General features: G+C 40.0%; 1 protein-coding gene and 1 pseudogene across 13 annotated transcripts in view; one reads left to right on the top strand and one right to left on the bottom strand.

Moving 5' to 3' along the window:
• Positions 1-25314, bottom strand: part of FNBP1 (formin binding protein 1) — a 141659-nt gene that overhangs the window by 11142 nt on the left and 105203 nt on the right. For 4 of the 12 annotated variants that reach the window (XM_082468166.1, XM_082468168.1, XM_082468171.1 and 1 more), the window contains 7 exons: positions 23742-23870; positions 21968-22114; positions 19769-19966; positions 18644-18826; positions 13040-13054; positions 9066-9175; positions 144-276 (listed from right to left, as the gene is read on the bottom strand). In XM_082468166.1, the coding sequence (XP_082324292.1) occupies positions 144-276; positions 9066-9175; positions 13040-13054; positions 18644-18826; positions 19769-19966; positions 21968-22114; positions 23742-23870 (915 nt within the window). The other 8 variants (XM_082468172.1, XM_082468173.1, XM_082468177.1 and 5 more) reach the window with 6 other exon arrangements.
• Positions 287-7561, top strand: LOC309663774 (HIG1 domain family member 1A, mitochondrial pseudogene; annotated as a pseudogene). Its single transcript has one exon. The product of its transcript is annotated as an HIG1 domain family member 1A, mitochondrial pseudogene (transcript).

Below are 25314 nucleotides of genomic sequence, written 5' to 3'. Positions count from 1 at the left end.
GAGACACCTGATTTTTCCAGCTGCATCTCTCGCAGGGAAAGAAACGCTGGCGATTTACAACCATATGCGTCTCGTGACCCCTCCACCCACTTCTATTTCTTTTTTTTTTCCAACAAAGCTTTTCCACAACAGCTTTTTCCTACCTCAAATTTCTGGGCCTCCAGTCTCAGTTTTTCTATATTTTGGCTGACTTCTGCTAATTTGTGATCCAAACTGGCGGGGTCTCCCATTTGCGGATTCTTTAGGTAGACATCTTTCATTTTTGTGATGGCATCTCTGAAAAGGAGAAGGGGCAGAACGTGGTAAAGGTTAATGCTGTCGTCAGCCAGTCATATTCTCCCACCACCATGAAAACTACGGGAATGAGGGCGTGGCGAGACTGCACCGCGGTGTGGATTGGAGGGGGATACTGGGTCAGCCTCCCTTCCAAAACGTCTCTGTAAGGATTCTGCTACCAAGGTCGGTATGATCCAGAGACCCGTATTTAAATTCCAGTTGCCTTTTCGGAACGAAATCTCCCTCTTGTCTTTAGCGAGTAAGAAACATAAATTAATCCTGCACATCGCTTTGCCCTACATAACAAGAGACAAAACCCCAATATTTCCATGTACATGTTTTGCATGTAAACCATGGGTCTCGTGGGCTGCAATGTTTACCTCATGAAGAAGCGCAGGTCATTGCTTTGGGAATTTTAAAGATTAAGTTAAACAGTTCGATTTCAACGATTTCAACTATTAAGAAACGGAGCCCACAGTCGGGATCCGTGACAGGTGGGCAACAGAGCCTTAAAGCTACACACTGCAAGATCCCACACCCCTCCTGCAATCCTGTCTGGAAGGCCGCCCGTAGCAGCTCTCTGAAGGTTGTTTCTAGGACCAGAGAGCTCTGCTAACTGGAACCCTGGCTTCAAGGGACTTCAGAAGCATTCGAGTTAAATTTAGAGCAAATGACTCCCTGCCGAGGGTGAGGGGCTAACTTTAATGAGCTTCAGCAAAAGAAACTCTACACCAATCACCCAGCATAAGACCAACAACACAAACTGTATTTTGAGTCATGGGAAATAGTTTAATCAAAAATACAGAAATAGGGGCTTCCCTGGTGGCGCAGTGGTTGGGAGTCTGCCTGCCGATGCAGGGGACACGGGTTCAAGCCCTGGTCTGGGAGGATCCCACATGCCGCGGGGCAACTAAGCCCGTGCACCACAACTACTGAGCCTGCGCATCTGGAGCCTGTGCTCCACAACGAGAGGCCGCGACAGTGAGAGGCCCGCGCACCGCGATGAAGAGTGGCCCCTGCTTGCCGCAACTAGAGAAAGCCCTCGCACAGAAACGAAGACCCAACACAGCCAAAAAAAAAAAAAAAAAAACAGAAATAAGTGGAAGAGAATTTCCACAAGTCCTCACTACCCCTCCACCTGCCCCCTTGCCTCTGAGCCCATGTTGCCCCTTGGCGGGCACAAGGAACCCTCTGTTCTTCCCTAAGACCACGTCTCCACGGGAGCCCTCCACCCACTTGCCCTCCCAGCCCACTTACCTCGCTCTACTTTCTTTTATTTCCACTGCATGTGTCTCTTCCCAACATTATATGACTTGTTATTATGCTTATTGTTTATTGTCTGCCTCTCCCACCTAGAACAGCAGCTCTCCGAGGAGCTCTCTGGGCTCAAGCCCTTTATGAACATGATAAACCCCCAGTGACCGGACGACGCCTGGCGCACTATAGATGCTCACTAAGTGTTTGTTACATGAATAAGTGTCCCTACAACAAACTGCAAGGCCATCCACATGTACACAAGTCTTCTCTTGACTTCATGGCCTGTACCTCCAGTACCTTATTTCTCTGCAAAACTTCTCAAAAGAGTTGTTTAAAATCACTATCTCCCATTCCTCTTGCCCAGGTCTCTCCTAATCAATCTCTGCAGGTTTTTCAATTTTGTTAATCATTTCAAGGAACCAACTTTTGGCTCTGTTCATCCTCTCTGTTGAATGTGTGATTCTTTCTATTTCATTAATTGATACTCTTTCCTTTATCGTTTCCTTTCTTCTATTTTCTTTGGTTCAATTTGCTACTCTTTTTCTAACTTCTTGAGATGGATGCTTAGCTCATTGATTTGCAGCCTTCTTTGTTTCTAATATGTATTGGAAGCTTTAAATTTCCTTTTATAAGCATGGCTTTAGTGACATCCCAAAAACGGAGATGGAGAATGTACATTAAGGTTAAGGCTCAGTTCTGTTCCATATATTTTCTAGTATCTATGATGACTTCTTCCTTAATCTATGTGTTACTTAGAGCCACATTTCTTTCTCTTTTTTTTTTTAAGCAGTAAAAACAGATTTTATTTAAAAAACACAACAAACAAAAAACAATTGCAGTCGGGGAAAAGACACCTCAGTTTAGAGCTGGGTTCAATTCCTAATACAGTAAAGATAGCTGGGGATTTTTAGCCAATGAGCGGAATGAGGGACTCAGTGGATGGAAAATGAAAGGTGAATGGAGTGATTCCTGCTAAACCAACTTAACAGGATTCTTCCTGATGTCATGCCAGAGTGATAGATAACAAGGGTGGGGAGCCTTTCTAACTTGACTGAGCAGGCTTCTTGCTATAACTGAGCCAATGCGGAGAGCCACATTTTATTTTATTTTATTTTTTAATGGGGTATAGTTGTTTTACAATGCTGTGTTAGTTGAGAGCCACATTTCTTAATTCCTAAATTTTTGTTATTGATATCCAGCTTAATTGCAGCCTTCAGAGAACATACCTGGAATGATGTCTATCCTTTGATGTTTGTTGAGATTCATTTTATACAACCAGGATATGCCCAATTTTTGGAAATGTTCTATGTGTGCTTGAAAAGAATGTGTAGCATGCAGTTATTGGATATCTGTGTATTAGGTCAGTTTTGTTAATTATATTGTTCAAATCCTCTATCCTGACTCTCTGCTAATCTATTCTATCAATTACCGAGAAAAGTGCATTAAAAATCTCCCACTATAATGATGTATTTGTATTTCTTGTACTTATGTCAGAAGGTTGATAGCATAACCTTTTCTATATTTTGAGGTGATGCTATTATGGTTCTACAGATTTAAAATTGTATGTCTTCTTGGTGAATTGAGCTATTTGTTATTTGAATCATTTATTTTATGAAGTTGATCCTTTTGAGCTGAATAGTTTGGGGTGTTTTTTGGCCTGAAAGTCAGTCTTCTCACACCAGTTTTCCTTCTGGTCGGTACCTGCACGGTCTGTCTTTTTCCATTCTTTTTTTTAAAAAATTAATTAATTAATTAATTATTTTTTGGCTGCATTGGGTCTTCGTTGCTGCGCGCAGGCTTCTCATTACAGTGGCTTCTCTTGTTGCGGAGCACGGGCTCTAGGCATGTGGGCTTCAGTAGCTGTGTCTCGCAGGCTCTAGAGCACAGGCTCAGTAGTTGTGGCACATGCGCTTAGTTGCTCCACGCCACGTGGGACCTTCCCAGACCAGGATTCGAACCCCTGACCCCTGCATTGGCAGGCAGATTCTTAACCACTGCGCCACCAGGGAAGCCCCATCTTTTTCCAGTCTTTACTTTCAACCTTTCTGCACTTTAGGAGCTGGACGTGTCTTTTGTAACTAGCATACATGTGGGTTTTAGTTTTTTGTCCAATCTGAAAATCTCTTTTAGTTGGAACATGTAGTCTGTTCACATTTAACATACTGATTCATTTTATTTTACAAACACAATAAGCCAGGTACTGTCCTCAGCACCTGACATACCCTGACACACTTAATCGTCATAGACAGGCATATTAACTCCCTTTTCAAGGTGAGGAAACCGAGGTACTAAGAGGTTAAGAATCTTGTCCAAAGTGTGCAAAAGAAACAGGTGGAACCAGATTGGAATCCGGGGTGTCTAGTGTGCTTGGAAGTTTAAATCTTCCACTCTATTTTGTGCTTTTGATTTGTCCTGCCTATTCTATATATTAATATTTTTTTCTCTCCTTTCTTGCCTTTTTGGATTGATTATTTAAAAAAAAACAAAACCGAAAACAAACAAAAATCCAACCTTTTCCAGATCATGCCACCTCTGCTCAAAACCTTTTATTTTCTGTTCCTCCTGCACAAAATGTAAGTTGCATGAGAACAGATGTTTTTGATGTGTTGTTCATCACTTTATCCTCATTGCTATACCTAGAATATTTCCTTGTACACAGTAAATGCTCAATAAACAGAGGTGAAGTGAGCGGTTGAATGTGATTTGCCTTATTACCAGCAAGCGCTGCTCTGGGGTTTCAAACGTTAACCAAGTTCCATGGCCACAACCCAAGTGACAGAGAAACTTTTCTGCATGATATCAAACAATTAGAGAGAGTCTGTCAACAACCTATAAAATGTCATTTCAGATATTTGAGTCATAACTTGTTACTCCTGTGCAAAATATAAGTGCTCACTTAGTAAACAGCAGGAGGTTTATAATACATTTATAAACCCTTTTATATTTGGTCCCAGATGTTATAAAATGTACAAAGACTTTTATTTATAAAAAGTACAAAAAGTTTTATTTCATAAAGTATATTTTTAATATAAAACTAGAACAAAGTTCATCATATGTGTTCCTCTTTTCAACATACTGCAACAATGTTTATAAAATGATCTATTTTTCAGGAGTTGCTCTCCCAGAGATTAAAAAAAAAATCAAAACCCACTTTTCTTTTGCATGTACTTAAACTGACTGCCTTACCAAGTTTGTTTGTTTATTTTTTGCACAACCAAGTTTTAACCCCAGCTTCAATATAACTAAATTTATGTAGGACTACAATTTGGCCTACTTATAGAGCACAAAATCTCAAGTTATCTTTTAAGTTCAAATCGCTATTAATGATGATTCACTTAATTCCCTCAGTGAGAATATAGGTGAGAGAATAAAAAGTAGCTGTTCTTTTCTTTTTTTTAACTGGAGTACAGTTGATTTACAATGTTGTGTTAGTTTCAGGTGTACAGCAAAGTGATTCAGTTATACATATACATATCTAACTTTTTTTTCCAGATTCTTTTCCCTTATAGGTTATTACAAAATATTGAGTATAGTTCCCTAAAGTGGCTTTTCAATCAGGATTATTAGCAAGTATCCCCTAAATGATGTGAAGGTATTATTCGTTATAAATGTGGGAAGGAAGTGCAAATGGGAAGAGATATTGAATCTTTTCCTCCTTTTTTCTTTTATTTTATTTTTTGCATATGCACCAACCTACCATCCCTAGGATCAAACTTACAGAACAGGTCAGAAACCAGGGGACTCTCACCGTGGGAGCCTGGGCAGATGGGCAGATGCTTGTCAAGAACAAGCAAATATTTACACCTCTAATGGCTGGTGATGTGTATAAGACGTACTGTGACTTGTTTTCTAGATACCATCAACACACTCTATAAAAAGACAAGAAGACATGAGAATCTATAGGAAGGCTGATTTTTACTTACCCTCAAACAGAAAGACAAGTCATTTTGTATCCAAAGCTCGGACGTGGGGCAAGCGAGAGGGTGGGGGTCATGCCACTTTGCTCTTCCTCATTTGTACAAAACCTCACCTCTACACTCAGGATAGAGAGATAACAGGAGTTCCCTGGTGGCCTAGTGGTTAGGATTCCAGGCTTTCACTGCCACAGCCCGGGTTCAATCCCTGGTCAGGGAACTAAGATCCTACAAGCCACGTGGTGTGGCCAAACAAAACAAAACAAAACAAAAACAAACATAAAAAACCCCACCGGGGCTTCCCTGGTGGCGCAGTGGTTGAGAATCTGCCTGCCGATGCAGGGGACATGGGTTCGTGCCCCGATCTGGGAAGATCCCACATGGCGTGGAGCAACTAGGCCCGTGAGCCACAACTACTGAGGCTGCGCATCTGGAACCTGTGCTCCGCAACAAGAGAGGCCACGATAGTGAGAGGCCTGCGCACTGCGATGAAGAGTGGCCCCCGCTTGCTGCAACTGGAGAAAGCCCTCGCACAGAAACGAAGACCCAACACAGCCAAAAATAAATAAATAAATAAATAAATAATTTTAAAAACCACCAGAAAACCTTTTTGAAGCCATTTGGAGCCTGAGATGTCTTGTCGTTGTCTGAAGATTCTTCAATCACTATGCCAAGCGACACAGATGTTTCTCTTTCTTCATATGATGAAGATCAAGTATCTAAACTTATCCAGAAAGCTAGAGAGGCACCATTTGTCCCCATTGGAATGGCAGGTTTTTGCAGCTATCGTTGCATATGGATTACATAGATTGAAGAGCAGGGGAAATACTAAAATGTCTGTTTATTTGATCCACATGCGTGTGGCAGCCCAAGGCTTTGTTATGGGAGCAATGACTCTTGGTGTGGGCTATTCCACCTACCGAGAATTCTGGGCAAAACCTAAACCTTGGAACAGGAGATGCTGTCTTGGTCTTCTTGGCGGTGCTTGCTTTAGTTAGACATCTCATATTGAGATTTATGTTTATGTTGAAAATAAACTGGGTCAGACAATAACATGGTAATTTGAACACTGGCGTCCTTTCTTGCAGGCTTGGTTTGCCTGGTGACCAAGTTACCGTGACTAGTTCACTAGCTAGGTCATTCAGGGAAGTCAAATTAGCACAGAAGAAACATGTCACTTTTAAATGCACTTGGTAGTGGTACAATGTCCACCTTATTTTTTTTTTAAGATTTATGTATTATTAATTTATTTATTTAATTTCTTTTTGACTGCGTCAGGTCTTAGTTGCGGCATGGGGTATCTTCACTGGGGTGCGCGGGCTTCTCTCTAGTTGTGGTGCGTGGGTTTTCTCTTGTCTAGTTGTGGTGCGTGGGTTTTCTCTTGTCTAGTTGTGGTGCGTGGGTTTTCTCTTCTCTAGTTGTGGCACGCAGGCTCCAGGGCGCGTGGGCTCTGTAGTTTGTGGCACGCAGGCTCTCTTGCTGAGGCGCACAAGCTCAGTAGTTGTGGCGCGTAGGCTTAGTTGCCCCGCGGCATGTGGGATCTTAGTTCCCCGACCAGGGATCGAACCTGCGGTCCCCTGCATTGTAAGGTGGATTCTTTACCACTGGACCACAGGGAAGTCCCCAATGTCCACCTTCTTAAACTCTTCTGATGAAATTACTTCTAAAGAGGACAACACGCCAACCAATCCTGAAATGCTCCCAGTTAGTTGCTGCAGAATATCATATGCTTTTGATGTAATGTAGGACTCTTATTTACCTCAGTTAATTTAACTCTTTCTGACTGCCTTGTGGACTGAGTACTGTTTTGAGGGCTGGTTGGCTTTTGAGGAACGCTTTCAGGAACGGAATACAACATTATAAACCTCCTAGCAATTATGTGTATGTTTTTAAACCAAACCTAAAAAGCTGATAACAGAGCTGCTTAGAAGTAGTATTTATTTCAGAATCATAGTTGTAAACATGAAAATAACTTAAGGGACTTCCCTGGTGGTGCAGCGGTTAAGAATCTGGCTGCCAATGCAGGGGACATGGGTTCGAGCCCTGGTCCAGGAAGATCCCACATGCCGCAGAGCAACTAAGCCCGTGAGCCACAACTACTGAAGCCCGCGAGCCGCAACTACTGAAGCCCGCGCACGGCAACAATGAGTAGCCCCCGCTCCCCGCAACTAGAGAAAACCCGCGCCCAGCAATCAAGACCCAACGCAGCCATAAAGAAATTAATTAATTAATTAATTTAAAAAAAGAAAATAATTGTAGATTCCCGTTTAGCACTTTTGTAATTGCAGGGTTTTATTTTGCTGCTGTTATATTAGAATTTTTTTTTTATTGGAGTAAAATTGCTTTACAGTGTTGTGTTAGTTTCTACCGTACAATGAAGTGAATCAGCTATATATGTACATATATCCCCTCCCTCGTGGACCTCCCCCCTGCCCCTGCATCTAGGTCATCACAGAGCACCACGCTGAGATCCCTGTGCTATACAGGGAGGTTCCCACTAGCTATCTGTTTTACACATGGTAGTGTATTTATGTCAAACCTAATCTCCCAATTCGTCCCATCCTCCCCTTCCCCCCCGTGTCCACATGTCTGTTCTCTACATCTATGTCTCTATTGCTGCCCTACAAATAGGTTCATCTGTACCATTTTTCTAGATTCCACATATATGCGTTAATATACGATATTTGTTTTTCTCTTTCTGGCTTACTTCACTCTGTATGACAGTCTCTAGGTCCATCCACATCTCTACAAATGAGATGTTGTTCCTTTTGTTCCAATGTTGTTCCAATTTTGTTCCTTTTTATGGCTAATATACATCTTGAAATAGAAATGTGTTTTTTAAGTGCTAATGCAAAGGTAAATGAAAAACACTTTTTTTAATGTGTGCAGTATGTTTATTTTCTCTATAAGAATCATAAATATTAAACTAAATAGATTACCTATAATGGAAGAGATTTATGAGCAAACTGGTTTGGTCAGACATTATACAAACTTTGGTATGCTACAGAATGCTTTGTTGTACTTGTGAAATTTTCTTGTCTAACCTGAATTTACATTCCATGGTGATAACATGGTAAATGTAGCATTATTAAAGTAAGTGAACAGATACAAGAATAAAGAAGATAACCATATGTATTTTGTTGCCCAAACTCAGAATAATACCTATTTGTTAAAAGAATCTTCCCTCTTTTTTTTTTTTTAATTTTACACTTTATTTATTTATTTTTGGCTGTGTTGGGTCTTCGTTTCTGTGCGTGGGCTTTCTCTAGTTGCAGCGAGTGGGGGCCACTCTTCATCGCGGTGCGCGGGTCTCTCTTGTTGCGGAGCACAGGCTCCAGATGCGCAGGCTCAGTAGTTGTGGCTCATGGGCCCAGTTGCTCCACGGCATGTGGGATCTTCCCAGACCAGGGCTCGAACCCGTGTCCCCTGCACTGGCAGGCAGATTCTCAACCACTGCACCACCAGGGAAGCCCCCTCCCTGTCTTTAATAAAGCAATCCAGTAGACTACAACCAAACACACAGCTAAAATAATCACTTGGATTAAAATCTAATTTAGGGCCTCCCATCTTTCCAAACTGAACTCAAATTTCTTAATAAGTCATATTGATCCACTCTACCTTTGATCCATCTCCTTTTGAATTTCTTTATTTAATTCATCGACTTTCTGTTGTAGCTTTTTCCTTCTCTGTTCAGGTGGGAGGTTGCTGAAATCTTCTGGAGTCGCACCCTGCAGATGCAAATAGAAATAAGCCAGAAAACCTCACGGTGCTCCTTGACAAAAAGACACCGAGGGAAGCCTGCGGGAAAGAGTCCCCAGACACCAGGGCAATGCAGACGTCTGCATGTGTTTTCATGAACTAAATTAAGCTCTTTCCCACGACACCCAGCTGAGATGCAAAAATCAGTGCATGCAAACCGCAAAAGGCCCGCAAACCGTTTCATGCCGGCCCCGCCACCTCTGACAAGGCAGGGAGCACCGAGACAGGAAGATATACCTCTGACTCCAGAGAGGATCAATGAAAAACAAATTTGGAGACTGATTCTGCACTTTACTGTCAGTGTCGGTGGCAACACTGAAGCTTTAGGTTTATGTTTCTTCACATAAAACAGTGATATGTGTCCCCGCCAACTGTTTCATTTCCATGGCACTGCTTCTCCCCACCCCACCCAGTCTGAGTATTCCTTCCCGTCTCTTCACACAGACTGAGGCCAAAAGTTTCCATCCCCGTGAAGTGACAGATGGGACGTCTAGTTCCTCAGAGAATGTGGGTAAAAGGGACACTAAAAAAAAAATCCCCCCCCCACCTCCCTCCCATGCACTCTTCTTGCCTCTGCTGCCTCTAAAAAATCTGGTCGGTTCTTTTTCGTCATCTTTAGGATCATCTCAGAGAATTCATAGAGAACACCGCCCCCAGCCCCAAATTCAAAACCAACTTCCCACAGTGTATGAAATCGGCCTCAGCTGTTTCTAATTCATCAGAAGAAGTGTACTTTGATATCTTGATTCCCTTTCAAAAAAATTGCTCTCTTTCCTCTGTGCACGTGATTTAAGTAGAAAATATCAACCGTGAGTTTCTAGACTCCTACCTACGCTTACACGTCAGAAGCTGTAGCTAAGCTGTGGCCATCAGGTGCTTTTCCTTAAATGAGGCTATTTTCATAAAGAAAGAGAAATTTATCAATAGCCAGGGATAAGCCAGGGAATTTATAAAAGAGATTTTGCTTTAGAACCAATTAAACAAAGGCAAGACGGGCTTGCCTGGGAGTGGGTGGAAAAGAAGGGACCGGATAATATAATTGCAAAATTAGCTTGAGTTTGCCAAGCAGCTTACATGGGGGCTTGTGACTGAAGTTCCTAGGCTGCTTATGAGAAAATGCCAGGCTGCTGGGTTGGAAGTTTGTGATTCAGCAAATAGTTCACCACTAAGGCCACCAAAGACCTTTCAGCTAATAGTCTCAAAGACTTGTGTGTGTGTGTGTGTGTGTGTTTGAGTGAAAAGCAAAATAGAAGTGATTATTCCCTAATGCCAAACCAAGGAAGTTCAACTTGCTTCTAAAACTAAGATGAAGCCAACTAATCTTCAATATAAAAATAAAGCAGACTTATTTTTCCTTTTCCATATACTATTGGGCTATAACACTTGAAACCTTAATTAAGTGCTTTTCAATTTTCTCAACTCAGTCACTGAGCCTGAAAGCTCAGTACTTTGTTCTCATGCTGAATTGACTTAAAACAGATCAGCATGTTTTCTAGAACAGAGATTTTGTTTTTGTTTCATTTTTGTTTTAATGCTAGAATGCGACAAAACACAGCGTGAGATACACTGCTGCAGAAGTCAGCAAACCTAGTAAGCAGTCAGTGTTAATTCATACAGATTTATTGAGCCTCGCTATGTGCTATGAGACCCAAAAGAGCTTTCTCAGTGATGGAAATGTTCTCACATCTGCACCGTCCAATATAGTAGCCATACGTAGCTGTTGAGCCCTTGAAGCGTGCCCAGTACAACTGTGGAACTGAATTTTAAAATTTTAGTTACTTTTCATTTAAATTAAGTTAAATTTAATTAAGTTACCTGGGGTGAGTGGATACCATATTGTACCACATAGGTCTAGACAGTGAACAGGTGTAAGATTTGCACTGGATAAACAGGTGCATAGAAATCTGTAGTAAAAAACACTCTAACTTATGACTTATAAATAGATAGCCCAAACAACAATAACAACAAATGCAACCCTGATTATCTACAAAAACGAAAGCAATTAAATAATAAATGAATCCCCTTCACTTGATCAGGAGTTAGTCTAACTGACCAATTAGGTCCCTTTCAATAGATATTCTATATTTCTGTGTTGTTATTTAAAAACTAATCCCAGTAACTATGCCTCAAACAAACTTCATGTTACCATTGGAGATTCAGGTCAACAGCTTCTTCTAGATCCAAAGAAACTTGAGGTTTCTGGAAAGTACCTTCAAAGGTTCATTTTGTCCTATTCGCCTTTTGAAGATTGAATTCTTTCAAACAATACTCTCACCTATGATTCATTTTGCCACAAAAGAATTTTTAGTTCTACCTTCGAGTCAGAATAGATTTTCTGAACTCTTTGGAGGGGCACCTAAGAGACTGGCAGTACCAGGGTTTGGGAAAAGGGCCAAAATACGCATATTTTCAATGGCTGTGGCTCTAAGAGGATCTTGTTTTACGTGCTACTGGAATCAAACACTTGCTCCTGGGCAATGAAATGAGCTGCTTCTTGAGTTTTATTATTTTTACACCCAAGCCGTCTGTGTGTAACTTCTTTGTTAGCTTCAAAGTAAGGGCATCAAGCAACAATTCAATACAAGGTTGGTAAAATGATTTATCTCAAACAGAAAGACTGCCTGATAATATTATCTTTAGCTGCTAGCACGTGAGCAAAAGAACAAATAAAGGGCAAGAAAGAAACCCTGGCATCTGACAGACTCCCAGTTAATGGATCCAATTTCTCCCAAATTCATACTGCTGCTAATGACTGATGTTCATTTAAGATCTTTCCTTCTTGTAGAATTCTTCTCGGGATTTTATTTTGCCGTCTAAGAAATGTTTAATTTAATAAAATATTCCTTTTCCTTAGGGCTGGAACAGTTGCCAAATACTGAGTCAGGTCAAAAAATTATGTATATATATGTTTATGTATATACTGAAACACATATAAAAGTATGTATAAGGATAACCATAAAATATTGTCCTACTTTCTCAACAGCAGCGCATAAAATGCTGATCTTGTTCCTGGTTGAAGAAGTGTCACAGTTCGCCATTGTCCATAATTTTAGGATATTCTCAGCTCTGGTGTTTGAGACTATTACGTAACTTACACATATTTGAAGTACAGTAATGGGTTATGTGGTTAAGAGTTTCTTTTAATAGATTTAATGATTAGTTTGACTATTTACTAGGGCTATGGAATTAAAAGTAGAAACAACACCGAACACTAAGGAAATCATTTTAGAAAGGCTTAGGAGGCTCTTTTCATTGTCCATAAAATCGTCTTTGATTTCTTAAATCAGCTATGCGCAAGGCACCAATGTATTTATGTAGCAACTTAAAGATTTCATGACCTCCAATTCTCGAAGGTGCCTTAGACCTGAGTTGGAGCCCGGCATCATTCCTGCATGTCTCCCTCAGGTCCCCAGCATTTTTCATCTGCTTCTATGGCTCCCGGGGAGGAGCAATTTTCAATGATTATATTTGCTTTTATTCCAAATGATCCAATACATAAACTCCCTCATATTTAATGTTCATATTTATGTTCATATTTAAATAAAGTTTATCAACATCTGTCATCCTCTTAAGACTCCAGTGGTAAAGAAAACCAAATCATGAGTTAAGCGTTAATTTTCTTAGCAACTTGAAAAGATTACGATCACCTCTGTTAGACTCTGGACCTCTGTATTCCAGAGGTCTAATAAAGAAACACCAACAAAAGCACACACAAGAGAAACACAAATCAACAGTTAACTCTGAAGATATGTTGCACAGTGGCACAGCACCCACAAAACATACACCAAAAAACCTGATTAGATTCAGGACATGCATGGAGGAATTGTGCTTACCAGCTTGAGAGAAAGCTTCGTGTAAAAATTGAAGGGGTGATAGGGAAAAAAAGAGAGAGAGAGAGAGAAACAACAACACATGAGAAGAAGAGGAACTTGGTCCATTCCACTGAATTAACATAACACATCAATTCACCTGGCACTTTGTGAAAATGATTTGTAGCGGTTCTGTGCCAAAGTTCCCAAGAGGGGCTGATCGACCAAAACCTTTCTTTAGCTGCCACGTTGCCAGAGCAAAGAATACAGATAGAAAAGGAAAGTTTCCGTTTACTGCTCTGGATTGGTCACATCAGCCTGAGTATAAACTAATATAAGTTTGCAGTCGGTGAAACAGCATGATTACAAAAGATGGAAATAATCACATAGCCTTTTGTTCACCGAATTCCCCATGGAAAGTTTCACACAGACTAAAAGCATTGGGAAAGCAATTAGTTCCAGAACATCCCAGTAATATTTTTATCTTAAGGAGATCTAATAAATACGAACAGTGGCATTTCCTAAAGGTATTAAGGCAAAGTCTCAAACTGGTAAATGGGAACCAAGGACTGGAAGATGCTCTAAGAACCAACCTCCAGGGAGCCTTTCAGCGCCCGGCTGGAGGTGGAAGCATGATGCTCTCTTCCACCTGCGGACTTCATGCACCTCTTGCTCTGCAGAAGGTGTCTTCTGGGGCTTTCTATCGAACTCAGAGCCCTACCCACAGGGGTTCTATAGCATCTGGGGAGTTAACAGAAGCTGCTGCTCTTACAAGTTTCCTTTAGGAAATAGATAGCCAACCGTCTCAACTACTGAGGTGTACTTAACTCCTTGTTATGGATTTCCTGTTAATTACCAGGACACAGCAGCTGCAATTCTGCTAGGCCCGGAGACTGGCAAAACTATACTAATTACTGGATCCAAAACCAGATTAAAAGGCATCTCAAACTTAGGAAAAGAAACATTGGTTCTTCAGAAACAGGTGAGACATGCTTTTTGGCTATAAAGCAGTATTTTGAGAGCTCGGTGCACACTTACTTAGCTGTTATCAACCCTAAAGTTTAGGCAATTGGTAGTAGGATCCAAAAATATGTTGGAGACAAAGTACCAAAGAAAGTGTCCTTTGATTTTAAATTGGGAGGGGAGAGGGTGTTAAAAATTCCTTAACTAGATTTTAAAAATCTTATTCTTCAGATTAACTCAAAGTTGATACTTCTTTGTGAACAAGCATTAAGCTTTTAAAGAAATTGTCCCTATGGGGAAAAAGAATTTTAAGGAAAGATGTAGCAAGACAAAACTTTGGGGGAAACAGGTACAGTCATATTCATGACCGCTCTCACATAGGCAACCTACATGAATGCCTTGAGCCCCTCCTGTAAACTTTAGCACAGATCTGTTCATCACAATTTGAGTTCTTTACAGACAACACTTATGGTGCACAGCAGAAAACTTTGCAAATATCTTCCCTGCAAAGCATACGACCATATACAAATGCTTCTCAGACATTACTGTATAAATGTCCTAATTTGAACTCAGCACTCTATCTGCTTGCTATTTGGCTACTTCCATTGCTTAAAGTAATATATTCTTTCTTAAGCATTCCAAAAACAGAATTCTAACATCAAAACTAAGAGCATAGGAATATAACCACTTCATAATAAAAAACAAGTCATTAGGATTGAGAACAAATCTCAACAGAGATAGGCAATATCGAATTCTCAGACAAATTCAATTTTCTGAAGTGAACAGTGATGGATAATCTACAAGAAGTGCCATCACAGTATATGGTATCCTTTTTAACAATTATAAACTGGTTTTTGGTCTTAAGCTGTAAGCCAGCCAGTTAGATCATTTCAAATTAGAAACTGAATCGTCTGCCAAGAGAATACTTTTAAAGGTTGCATTAAGTGCATTGCAAGACACCTGAAGAGCTAAAAAGCTGTCAGTTTCAGGCAACAATTACGGAGCCTGGGGAGCCACGAGTGTCAATAACACATGAGGGCACACAGAGCTGGCGGATCCATGTGTTATTGGGCCGTCACAGGTACTAACCTCAAGTACAAAGAAAGGGGACGGTGAACATGAATATATAAGTATCTGGTTTAAGGTCCACGGAAAGTCATTTCACTGCTCTATGACCTTGCTCAGGCTTCGCTGATTTTTTTGGTTGTCCCTTACGGATCCACGGATCCATCTGTTTCAGACGTGGGTGTGGGTAAGCGTGCTACACGCTGCCGTCTGCGAGAGTGTCATTCTCCCGTGACCAGCTGCCTTTTAGGGGGGAAATTCTGCCGTAAAATCATACCTAGTGACATCAGCTCAGACGGCAATCCCAATCAGTGAAAAGGGAAAAAACACAAGCTCAGCTCACTGACATTTTTAGGAAGTTTGATAGTTTGGTTCCTTTTTCCATGCAACTTTTCCGGAAGAAGAAGCCTGTGTGGTTGGATCGATACAGTGAGGCTTTTCCCAGCGTCCGGGTCAGAGAGCATCTGGGTCCCCAGTCTTGGTGCTGTCACAGGGGTTAGTGCCTGTGCCGTGACCGTATGACCTAGCCGTCACAGGTAAACTTACAACATAATCCCTAGCTTCAAAAGCATACGTGGGTTTCCCTATCGTCCTCTTCATGAGTTCTTTGTGAAAACAGAGAGACTGAGTCTGCCAATAATCAGCAAGAGAACAAGGTAAAATAAATAAAATGAAAGTAACCAGAAGATTGTTACATCTGACAAACAATTGGTCGGGATTTTCAAAATCTTTTGATCAACGATGATGGTATTTTTCTGTACAATTAACTCTAAAACGTGGGGAAAATATGTCCATATTTTAGATTTAGAAGCCCCTTGCTCACACCAGAAAAAGAAATGTTAAGACGATAAAGTTACACTTTGTAGACTGCAAATTGAGAACACACAATCTAGCTTCATTCTTCTTTGACTTCAGTAAAGATGAAATAATGGTTAATAATGGTGGCATGCCAACCTTTAAAGATGTTCAATGAGACATTTGCTTACAAATGTGAATGATTTACAACAAAAAATATTTTATCCTACTTAGCTCTTCAGAAACGAAATTACTTAGCGAAGAAACGTTTGCATAGGATTTATACATTCTGATAATAGAAACAAATGATTAAAATCTGGATCTGAAAGCTGAAAAACATGATAAATTAAAAGACATATTAAAATAACAGGTTTGTTATTCTCCTAGAATCCTTTTCCTATCTTTGGCGCAACAGTCTTAAAAAGTAGAATAAACGAAATAGCAAGGACTGCAACATTTTAGTCATGGATCCCGTTAAACCATGTACCTTCCGTTTTGAAATTGCTTTAAAATCAAATTTATTTCTCCAAACTTCAGATTTTTTTAAACTTCCTCATCTTACTTGTATGATGTATTTCCTTTCCTTTTTTTTTTTTCTGCACTGCTACTTCCTGAAGAAAAGTACATCAAATCTGATCCTAAAAACAGATCAACTAAAAATGAGGGAAGCAAAAATATGTTTCTATTTATTTACTGATGCTTCTAGTGTGTGTGTGTGTGTGTGTGTGTGTGTGTGTGTTTATCCTTGAAAACACACTCAAAGTTTAGGAAATTTTTTTAAAAAAATAGAAGTTTGCTGAGCACAGATTTGAGGTGTAAGAAATAAAATTTATTTTTGCTAATTATTTTTTTTTTAAAAAATGGGATAGGGTTCCTTTAATTAATCAAAATAACCTGTTTCTCATTTCACTGTTTTTGTTTTCAAGTGTTAATTTTTTTCCTAGCCATCTTTTCTTACACTTATTGATTACTGACATTCTTGGTCTCTTCCTAAACATTTAGAGAACACCATGAAACATGATTCAGAAACCATGTGCAACCAAGAGACTGTGATGTTGAGAGAAGAATGGAATAGATACATACACAAATGGTAAACAGTCATGAATATTCAACATCCTTCATTATGAGATTGCAAAAGACAATGCAGAGATATATTTATAAATATAATAAATGAGTGCTCTGTGAAGGTTTTGGAAGCAGCAGAGATGGGGGTAACTGATTTACAGTTAATGGAAAATTTTATAGTCTATAGTCTAGTATAGCGACACACAGTCATATGTTGAAAATTCTTCGATGAACAAGGAGCAGAGATGGATGGAGAATTCTAAAAGCCAGCATAATGGAGATCTAATTATAGAACTCAACACGATTCATCACCCACTTCTGAAGCTATATTCTGCCTTCCAACAAGGCCTCCCTTGAAATCTTTAGGAAATTAAATTCTAATTCTTAACCTGGATATGCTGGGTAACCTTAAAACAGGATAATTCCACCAACTGCATTCTTTGCATAAAACTTTGAGATTCCATTACTAAAGGAACTCTGCATATAAAGAAATGAGGTTTTTGTCCCTTATTTTAAAAGGTAACAATGTAGCTATCTACTATATTTACAACTTTTTTACACAGAGGAAGGGAAAAGTAAAAATTGTATTTGTACAAGAACACATCCCACTACAACTATATTTCAACTCCCACAGGACAGGACAAAAGAAAACCTTACTGGATATGTTAATGCACTGAATGTTTGTTTACTCATTATTCATTATAAAGAATATCTGGGGATGGCTTAGACTAGACTGACCATTTAGGTTTATTCAGGAGGCTAGGAATGACCTTGTTCCAATCTTTTTCTAAAAAACCGAACTGGTATCTACTTTGGACTGCTGATCAATTCCATAAAACCCTGTGACTTAAGCACATGAGATCTTAATTAGGATGGCAAACCTGAGTCTAAATAACATCCACTTATGAGTCAATCATAGTATAATAGATTCTCCCTGAGTATGGACTTACAGAATCTCAGATCATAAGCAGGCTCCCTGGCTTTAAATCCTGGCTCAATATCTTCCTAACTTCATCTTTGTATGCACCAGTTTTCTTATCAGTAAAATAAAGAACTCTTAGTACCTAGGTTCATAGGGTGGTTGGAAAAAGTAAATGAGCGCATAGAACAGAGTCTGGCAAATGACAATCACTCAGTAAATGTGAGCCGCTATTATTTCCCCCTTTAAGATAAATACTGCATTATGCCTTTTTGCAGTCAGTCTGTTATCAGATATTTAATCAACATCTTGTACAATCACCAAAATAGCTAAAGAAACCGCTGTAACCCATACCATTTCGCCTCAAACCCTGAGGCATAGCTCAGAGAAAAGTACCCTCATTACATATTGTTTCAGTAATTATTAAGCAAATATTTTCTGACTATACAGTGATTTCCAACGCCTCAAATGTTGCTAGCTTTAGAAACGAAATCTAAGTTTCCTTTTTTGGTAAAATCACGGTAAAATATTAATGACTTAGATGTTTCAAAAGGGAAACGGAGAAAGGTCCATCCAAAATGTACTACAGACAAAAAACTCTGGGGTGGCTGGCTCCACACCCCTCCCCCACCCATCCTGCTTCCTTCCTTCTTTCCTCTCTCTGTGGCTCTTCTTCTTTCCGGCTATAATGAATCATAGGTTCTTATTGTTTTATGTTATGGGAAAACACAATGGAGTCATTCACAAACAAAATAAGTTATGCAGAACAAAACATGCAACCAAAGCGCACAAGAGAGACAGGATTCCAGAGCAGAACTTACCCCACGCTTTAGACTCCTGAAGCAGTGGATTTTGGGTTTGGAGGTCATGAACTCGTTGAAGCGATGGGAGAGGGGTTCCTTTTGCTGCTTGGGAGACTGGGGGCCGTTGGGAACAGCAGAGGGTGAGGCAGAGGCAGGGGGAGGTGGGGGAGGCTGATGGGGGGATGTTAAAAGGGACATAAGCTACGTGTAAGAGACGGAGCAGTGACAGAGTAAAAAATCAGAAACAAGAAGATAAGACACAAAACAAAAATAAGCATCAAATAATATTTGAAACCCAAAGCAAGTCAAACACAAACAATTAAATATTTCGGCCATGGTCCAAAAGAAAATATGTAAGGATATGTTAAATGAGAATATGATGAAAGTGGGAGCTTTAGTAAGTAACGCAACAGAAGAATAGCAAAAAATATCTGACAAGAAGCTCATGCAGACTTTCACATGCAAACTACCATTCTAATTAGTTACTCTAAACCAGTGTAAGCCAGAAGGGTAAATATTTCTAAACCACCTAAACTAACACAGCTTGATGGGAGAAAATGAAAGTCCTTAAATGCTAAGGTTGTGAAAACAGCAAAGACAGTCTTGAAATATTAAATTATTCTAAGGTTAAAGCAGTCATGTCGCCTTGATCATACTTTATGCCCAGGTTAATGCTGTCATGCACTTACGTATCACACTATAAAAAGAAAATGAAAAATGTTCATGGATACATATGTTAACATGAGTTGGAAACCAAGTTATTAACCCATGGAAACAATTTCAATTAGATATGCTGATACATGGTTATAGAAATGTTGTACAATTTTCCTACTCCCAGCCCAGGTAACCAGCAATCTAGGAGACTTAGGAGTGAAAGGCATGATGCAAAACAGCCAGAGGTCAGTAATCTGTTAGTGTGGGTGACACGGTGCAGGTGATAATGTGTCTGAAATAAGACAAATGGCCATAGCCAAGGTACCATCACCAAAGAGAGATACTGTCTTAAAATAAAATAGCACACTAGCTTTTTTTTTTTGCATTCTGAAACAAGCTTAAAATCTTCGTTCCTTTAAGACTAAAAGATAAAGTGAACATCTCCACACTTTATAACACTCATTTCACACTGGGTCCAGCCATCAGTACCTTATTTTTTTTGATGAACGGCCATAACTTTCCTTTGGATTTGCCACCAAATTTGAGCTCTGATTTGCCTTCTCCTCTGGAATTTGAAAGGCTGTTATCTGACACAGTGCGCTTCATCGGCTGAGTGTAATCCTCAAATTCAATGTCTCCAGGCGGCTCAAAACCAGACTTATAAGCTTCTATGGCCAGCTGTGAATCCTGAAATTACACCCATCACACACAAATACATTCAAATGCATGCAAATACCTTTTACACAATGAACTATGATGACCTCATACAGATGATATTCTAAATAAGTTATATTGATTAATAATAGATTTTCTAGGAATATTTTTATCATTAGAAAGAATAATTTGTAAAGCTACATGTCTAGCTGAGATTTGAAGATACTTTTAATAACTAACCATTTTTCTACATTTACAGAAACGAATATTAATTAAGAATGACTTTGCTAAAAGCAGAAAAATTGGGCCATTTATTATGCAATTCCCTTGAAAAATACAGTAGTACAAAAACTGGTTCTCATCAGAAGGTCTTAAAGCAATTTGGCATACACAAAGTCAAAACAAAGAGTAGATAATCTCTCTGATTTCTTCGGTTAATTGTGGTTCAAAGATATGACTTTATTGAATAATTTTTCTTTATGTATATATTTGTTCACAGTCTCTCCTCTACTAGAATGTAAGCTCCTTTCTGTTTTTCCTCCACTGTGTCCCTAGTACCTAGATGATGTCCAGTGATAATGGTGCGATAAATGTTTGCTGAATAAATCAGTGAACTGATTGCCTACTCTGTGGTGTGTGCACCCTGCTAGGAACTTTGAGTTCAGAATCTTCTTGGGGTCAGGTGGTGAAGACCAACACGTAAGGAAATGACAACCATCGTGTCAAAGATAAGATAGATAGATGTATAGTTAAACTGTTACAAAAGCACATGTGATTTGTAATAACTTTCTAACTCAATGATCATCTGATATAAAAAATCTACTAGATGGGACTTCCCTGGTGGCGCAGTGGTTAAGAATCCGCCTGCCAATGCAGGGGACATGGGTTCGAGCCTTGGTCCGGGAAGATCCCACATGCCATGGAACAACTAAGCCCATGCACCACAACTACTGAGCCTGTGCTCTAGAGCCTGCGAGCCACAACTACTGAGCCCATGTGCCTAGAGCCCGTGAGCCACAACTACTGAGCCCAAGTGCCACAACTGCTGAAGCCCACTCGCCTAGAGCCCGTGCTCCGCAACAAGAGAAGCCGCCGTAATGAGAAGCCCGCGCACTGCAACGAAGAGTAGCCCCCGCTCGCCACAACTAGAGAAAGCCCACATGCAGCAACAAAGACCCATTGCAGCCAAAAATAAATATAAAATAAATAAATAAATAAATAAATCTTTAAAAAAAAAAACTACTAGAGAAGACAATTTGGAAAAATCTCAACTTCCTACAGTGAGCCCACATTTTAATTTGCCATAGCTATTTCAGTTGACACTGATTTTGTAGGTGTGCCAAAGGGATGAACTGTCTTGCAATAGCCAATCACCCTTCCTTCTTAGTAACAAGAACCCTGATTTTAAGTCAGGCACATGGCCACCCAGCAAAAAGGCTTCACTCCCCAGTCTTTTGTACAGCAGGAGGTGGCCCCTAAGTTTTGACCTCTGAGATCTCTTGAGATGTAGGCAGAAGTACAGGGAGCAATTTTAGGAAGCCTCTTTAAAGAGATGGCATGGGCCCTTCTCTGTATAACGTTTTCTGGAATTTGGATGTGATGGTTGGAGCTACAGAAGCCATATTGAGTTTGAAAGTCATATCATCAAAAGCTGTGAACTAGGAGAAGCCTGGGTCCCTGAGAACTTGTGGACCATCTGCCCATACCATGGTTGGACCCTCTTGCCTCCAGACATCTTTACATGGGAGGAAAAATAAACCACCTTAAGACAGCACTGCCATTGTTATATGAACCTAAACCCATACTAGCAGATTCAGCTCTACAATCCTAAGTGTGCCAGTGACTATACTAATCCAAAACACAGAGGGCTGAACTAAAAAACTCTAAAATGGTGCTGTTACTGTTGAAAAGTATTTGTGACCACTGAAAGCAACTACTTTCAGGTGATTAAATATGGTCACTGTGCAAAGGGGCAGGGAAATAATGGGACCGCAAACTCTTAGTTATAAATTAAGTCCGAACTACAGTACTTACATTTTTCGGATCAATTGACTCGGCTGCCTTTACTATTCCATCCAAGCACTTCCCGATGATTGGAATCACCTGCCGATCCAGCTCTGCGTACGTCTTCACTGATTCTCCAATTCTCACTATCCTCCTCTCCTCCATCTCTTGTATTTTCTGAAACATTAGAATTTGCATAAAATTAATTTGGTCCACTGTTTTCTGGGTTTTAAAAAAATCAATTAATTAATTAATTTAATTTTGGTTGCTTTGGGTCTTCATTGCTGTGCACGGGCTTTCTCTAGTTGCGGCGAGCAGGGGCTACTCTTTGTTGTAGTCCGTGGGCTTCTCATTGCGGTGGCTTCTCTTGTTGCGAAGCACAGGCTCTAGGCACACGGGCTTCAGTAGTTGTGGCTCGTGGGCTCTAGAGTACAGGATCAGTAGTTGTGGCACTCGGGCTTAGTTGCTCTGCAACATGTGGGATCTTCCCAGACCAGGGCTCGAACCCGTGTCCCCTGCATTGGCAGGCAGATTCTTAACTACTATGCCACCAAGGAAGCCCCAGTTTGGTCCACTGTTACTTAAGGAAGTTGTTTCTTGACAGCACTGTTACCTCTAAAAAATTCTCTAGGCGGGAAATAGGCCTATAAAAAGGTTAGAGTTACAGCAACCGTAAATTTCTTGTGCCTCTACCTTAGCCAGCTGGACACCTATTTTATGAATTGCTGGGCTGCCTAAATGTACACTTTACACAATTCCATTCCAATTTCATTAAGAACCCGAAACTCAAGTAGTTTTACTATTAACACCATTTGGTATTAGATTTTAAACATCTCCTCCATCTTTGAGGCACTGCTTTATCCTTTACCAAAAGTATGGTATTTGGTTAACTGCCTTGACCCAACACAGGCTTACATTAACTAGTATACCTGGCTTCTACAAGCTGGAGGTTCTTGTTTGCTGTGTAGACACTATGACACAAATATTTATTATTTTTTCTACAGTTGGACTTTAAGTTGTAAAAAATTCCCAGAGTGGGAATGTATGTATCTTTTCTCATACTATTTTTGACAACCTAAAGTAGCCAAAAGAAAAACAATCCAAAGGAAAGAACTGTCATCTGTTCAAATCCTACAACTGTCTCAATGCCACTTAGATTCCTAAAGGTAAGTTGGAAGTTTTGTAACCAGAACGGTCCTTTTACCAAAAAGAGTGTTAATCTGAGAATCACAGTTCTAAGACTGACCAAGAATGGCTGCAGGGGCAAACCAAGGAAGTTTGCAAAGGCTATTGATTAATCCTGAGATTCATGTTAGATTTCATCTTAATGTCAGTCAGTGCTTGATCTGAATGTTTTAAAAAATGATTTGGGGGCTTCCCTGGTGGCGCAGTGGTTGAGAATCTGCCTGCCAATGCAGGGGACACGGGTTCGAGCCCTGGTCTGGGAGGATCCCACATGCCACGGAGCAACTGGGCCCGTGAGCCACAATTACTGAGCCTGCGCGTCTGGAGCCTGTGCTCCGCAACAAGAGAGGCCGCGATGGTGAGAGGCCCGCGCACCGCGATGAAGAGTGGTTCCCACTTGCCGCAGCTAGAGAAAGCCCTCGCACAGAAACGAAGACTCAACACAGTCATAAATAAATAAATAATAAATAAAAGAACGTGAATTTCTTTAAAAAAAAAAATGATTTGAATTAGAGGAAACTTAGAATTATATAAATACTTAGAATATAAGCCCAGAAATCATGATTCCAAGGCAACGTTTTTCTAAGCAAAGCAAATCTGAGAGATCTGAACTCCTTACCTGAAAGATATTGGGAATGTGAGTATGGTAATATTCATGCTGCTCGTGGTTGAATTTCTGAAGAATTGATGAGTAATCTGCTTTGCTGTCCTCTGCCATTTGGTGACGCATTTGAGCTTGTTGTCGTGCCTTAGGGCAAAAAATGAGAATACCCCCATGTTTACACATAATAAATAAAAGCCTAGGATTGCAAACTGGAGGAACTGGAGGATCAAATTTACCTTCCATTTGTTGTATTTAGCAGGTGCTGTTTTTTAAAAAAATTGTTTAAACAATCCAATCCAAAAATGGGCAGAAGACCTGAAAAGACATTTCTCCAAAGAAGACACATAGATGGCCAACAGGCACATGAAAAGATGCTCGACATCACTAATTATTACAGAAATGCAAGTCAAAACAACAGTGAAATATCACCTCGCACCTGTCAAAATGGCTATCAGGAAAAAGTCTACAAATAACAAATGTTGGTGAGGATGTAGAGAAAAGTGAACCCTTGTACACTATTGGTGGAAACTGGTGCAGCCCCTATGGAAAACAACATAGAGGTTCCTCAAAAAACTAAAAATAAAACTACCATATGATCCAGCAATTCCACTCGGGTATATATCCAGGAAAAAAAATGAAAACATTAATTCGAAAAGATACATGCACCCCAATATTCATAGCAGCACTATTTACAATAGCCAAGACATCGAAGCAACCCAAGTGTGTGTCAACAGATGACTGGATTAGGAAGATGTGATACACACACACACACACACACACACACATATATATACACACACAATGGAATATTACTCAGATATAAAAAAGAATGAAACACTAACATTTGCAGCAACATGGATGGCCCTAGGGAATATTATGCTTAGTGAAATAAGTCAGACAGAGAAAGACAAATAGTGTATGAGATCACTTACATGTGGAATCTAAAAAACTAGTACAAATGAATATCAGACTCACAGATAGAAAACAAACTTGTGGTTACCAAAGGGGAAAGGGACAAATTAGGGGTATGGGATTAACGATACAAGCTACTATATTTATAATAGATAAGCAACAAGGATATATTGTATAGCACAGGGAATTATGGCCATTATCTTGTAATAACCTAGAGTGGAGTATACTCTACAAAAATACTGAATCACTATGCTGTACACCCGAAACTAACATAATATTATAAATCAACTGCACTTCAATTAAAAAGAAAAAAGGAAAAAGAAATTATTTAGAATTTGAATTTACTTTAGGCAAGGATGTGCACCCTAATTTTTCACAAACCCCACCATTCTCTATTGTCTTAACTTGGCATTACTTGCTAGTTTGACACATGCGCCAACATTCTTTATTGTCTGCACTTGGCCCAATTCGCACATTGATGTTACCTAGATTTAGGTTCCCTTGTGGGAACCGCTGATCATATTTTTTATTTCCTGAGGAGGGGACGGGCGATCCATAAATTTTTTAATCCAATTCTCAACGGAGTTCATGAATTAAAAAGGCATATCGGGGCTTCCCTGGTGGTGCAGTGGTTGAGAATCTGCCTGCCAATGGAGGGGACACGACTGTGATCCCT

The sequence above is a fragment of the Balaenoptera physalus genome (assembly GCF_965194825.1).
Source record: "Balaenoptera physalus genome assembly, chromosome: 7".
In the NCBI taxonomy this organism is placed as follows: Eukaryota; Metazoa; Chordata; class Mammalia; order Artiodactyla; family Balaenopteridae; genus Balaenoptera; species Balaenoptera physalus.
The sequence above is the reverse complement of the archived record's forward strand: the minus strand, read 5'-3'. Positions and strand labels throughout refer to the sequence as shown.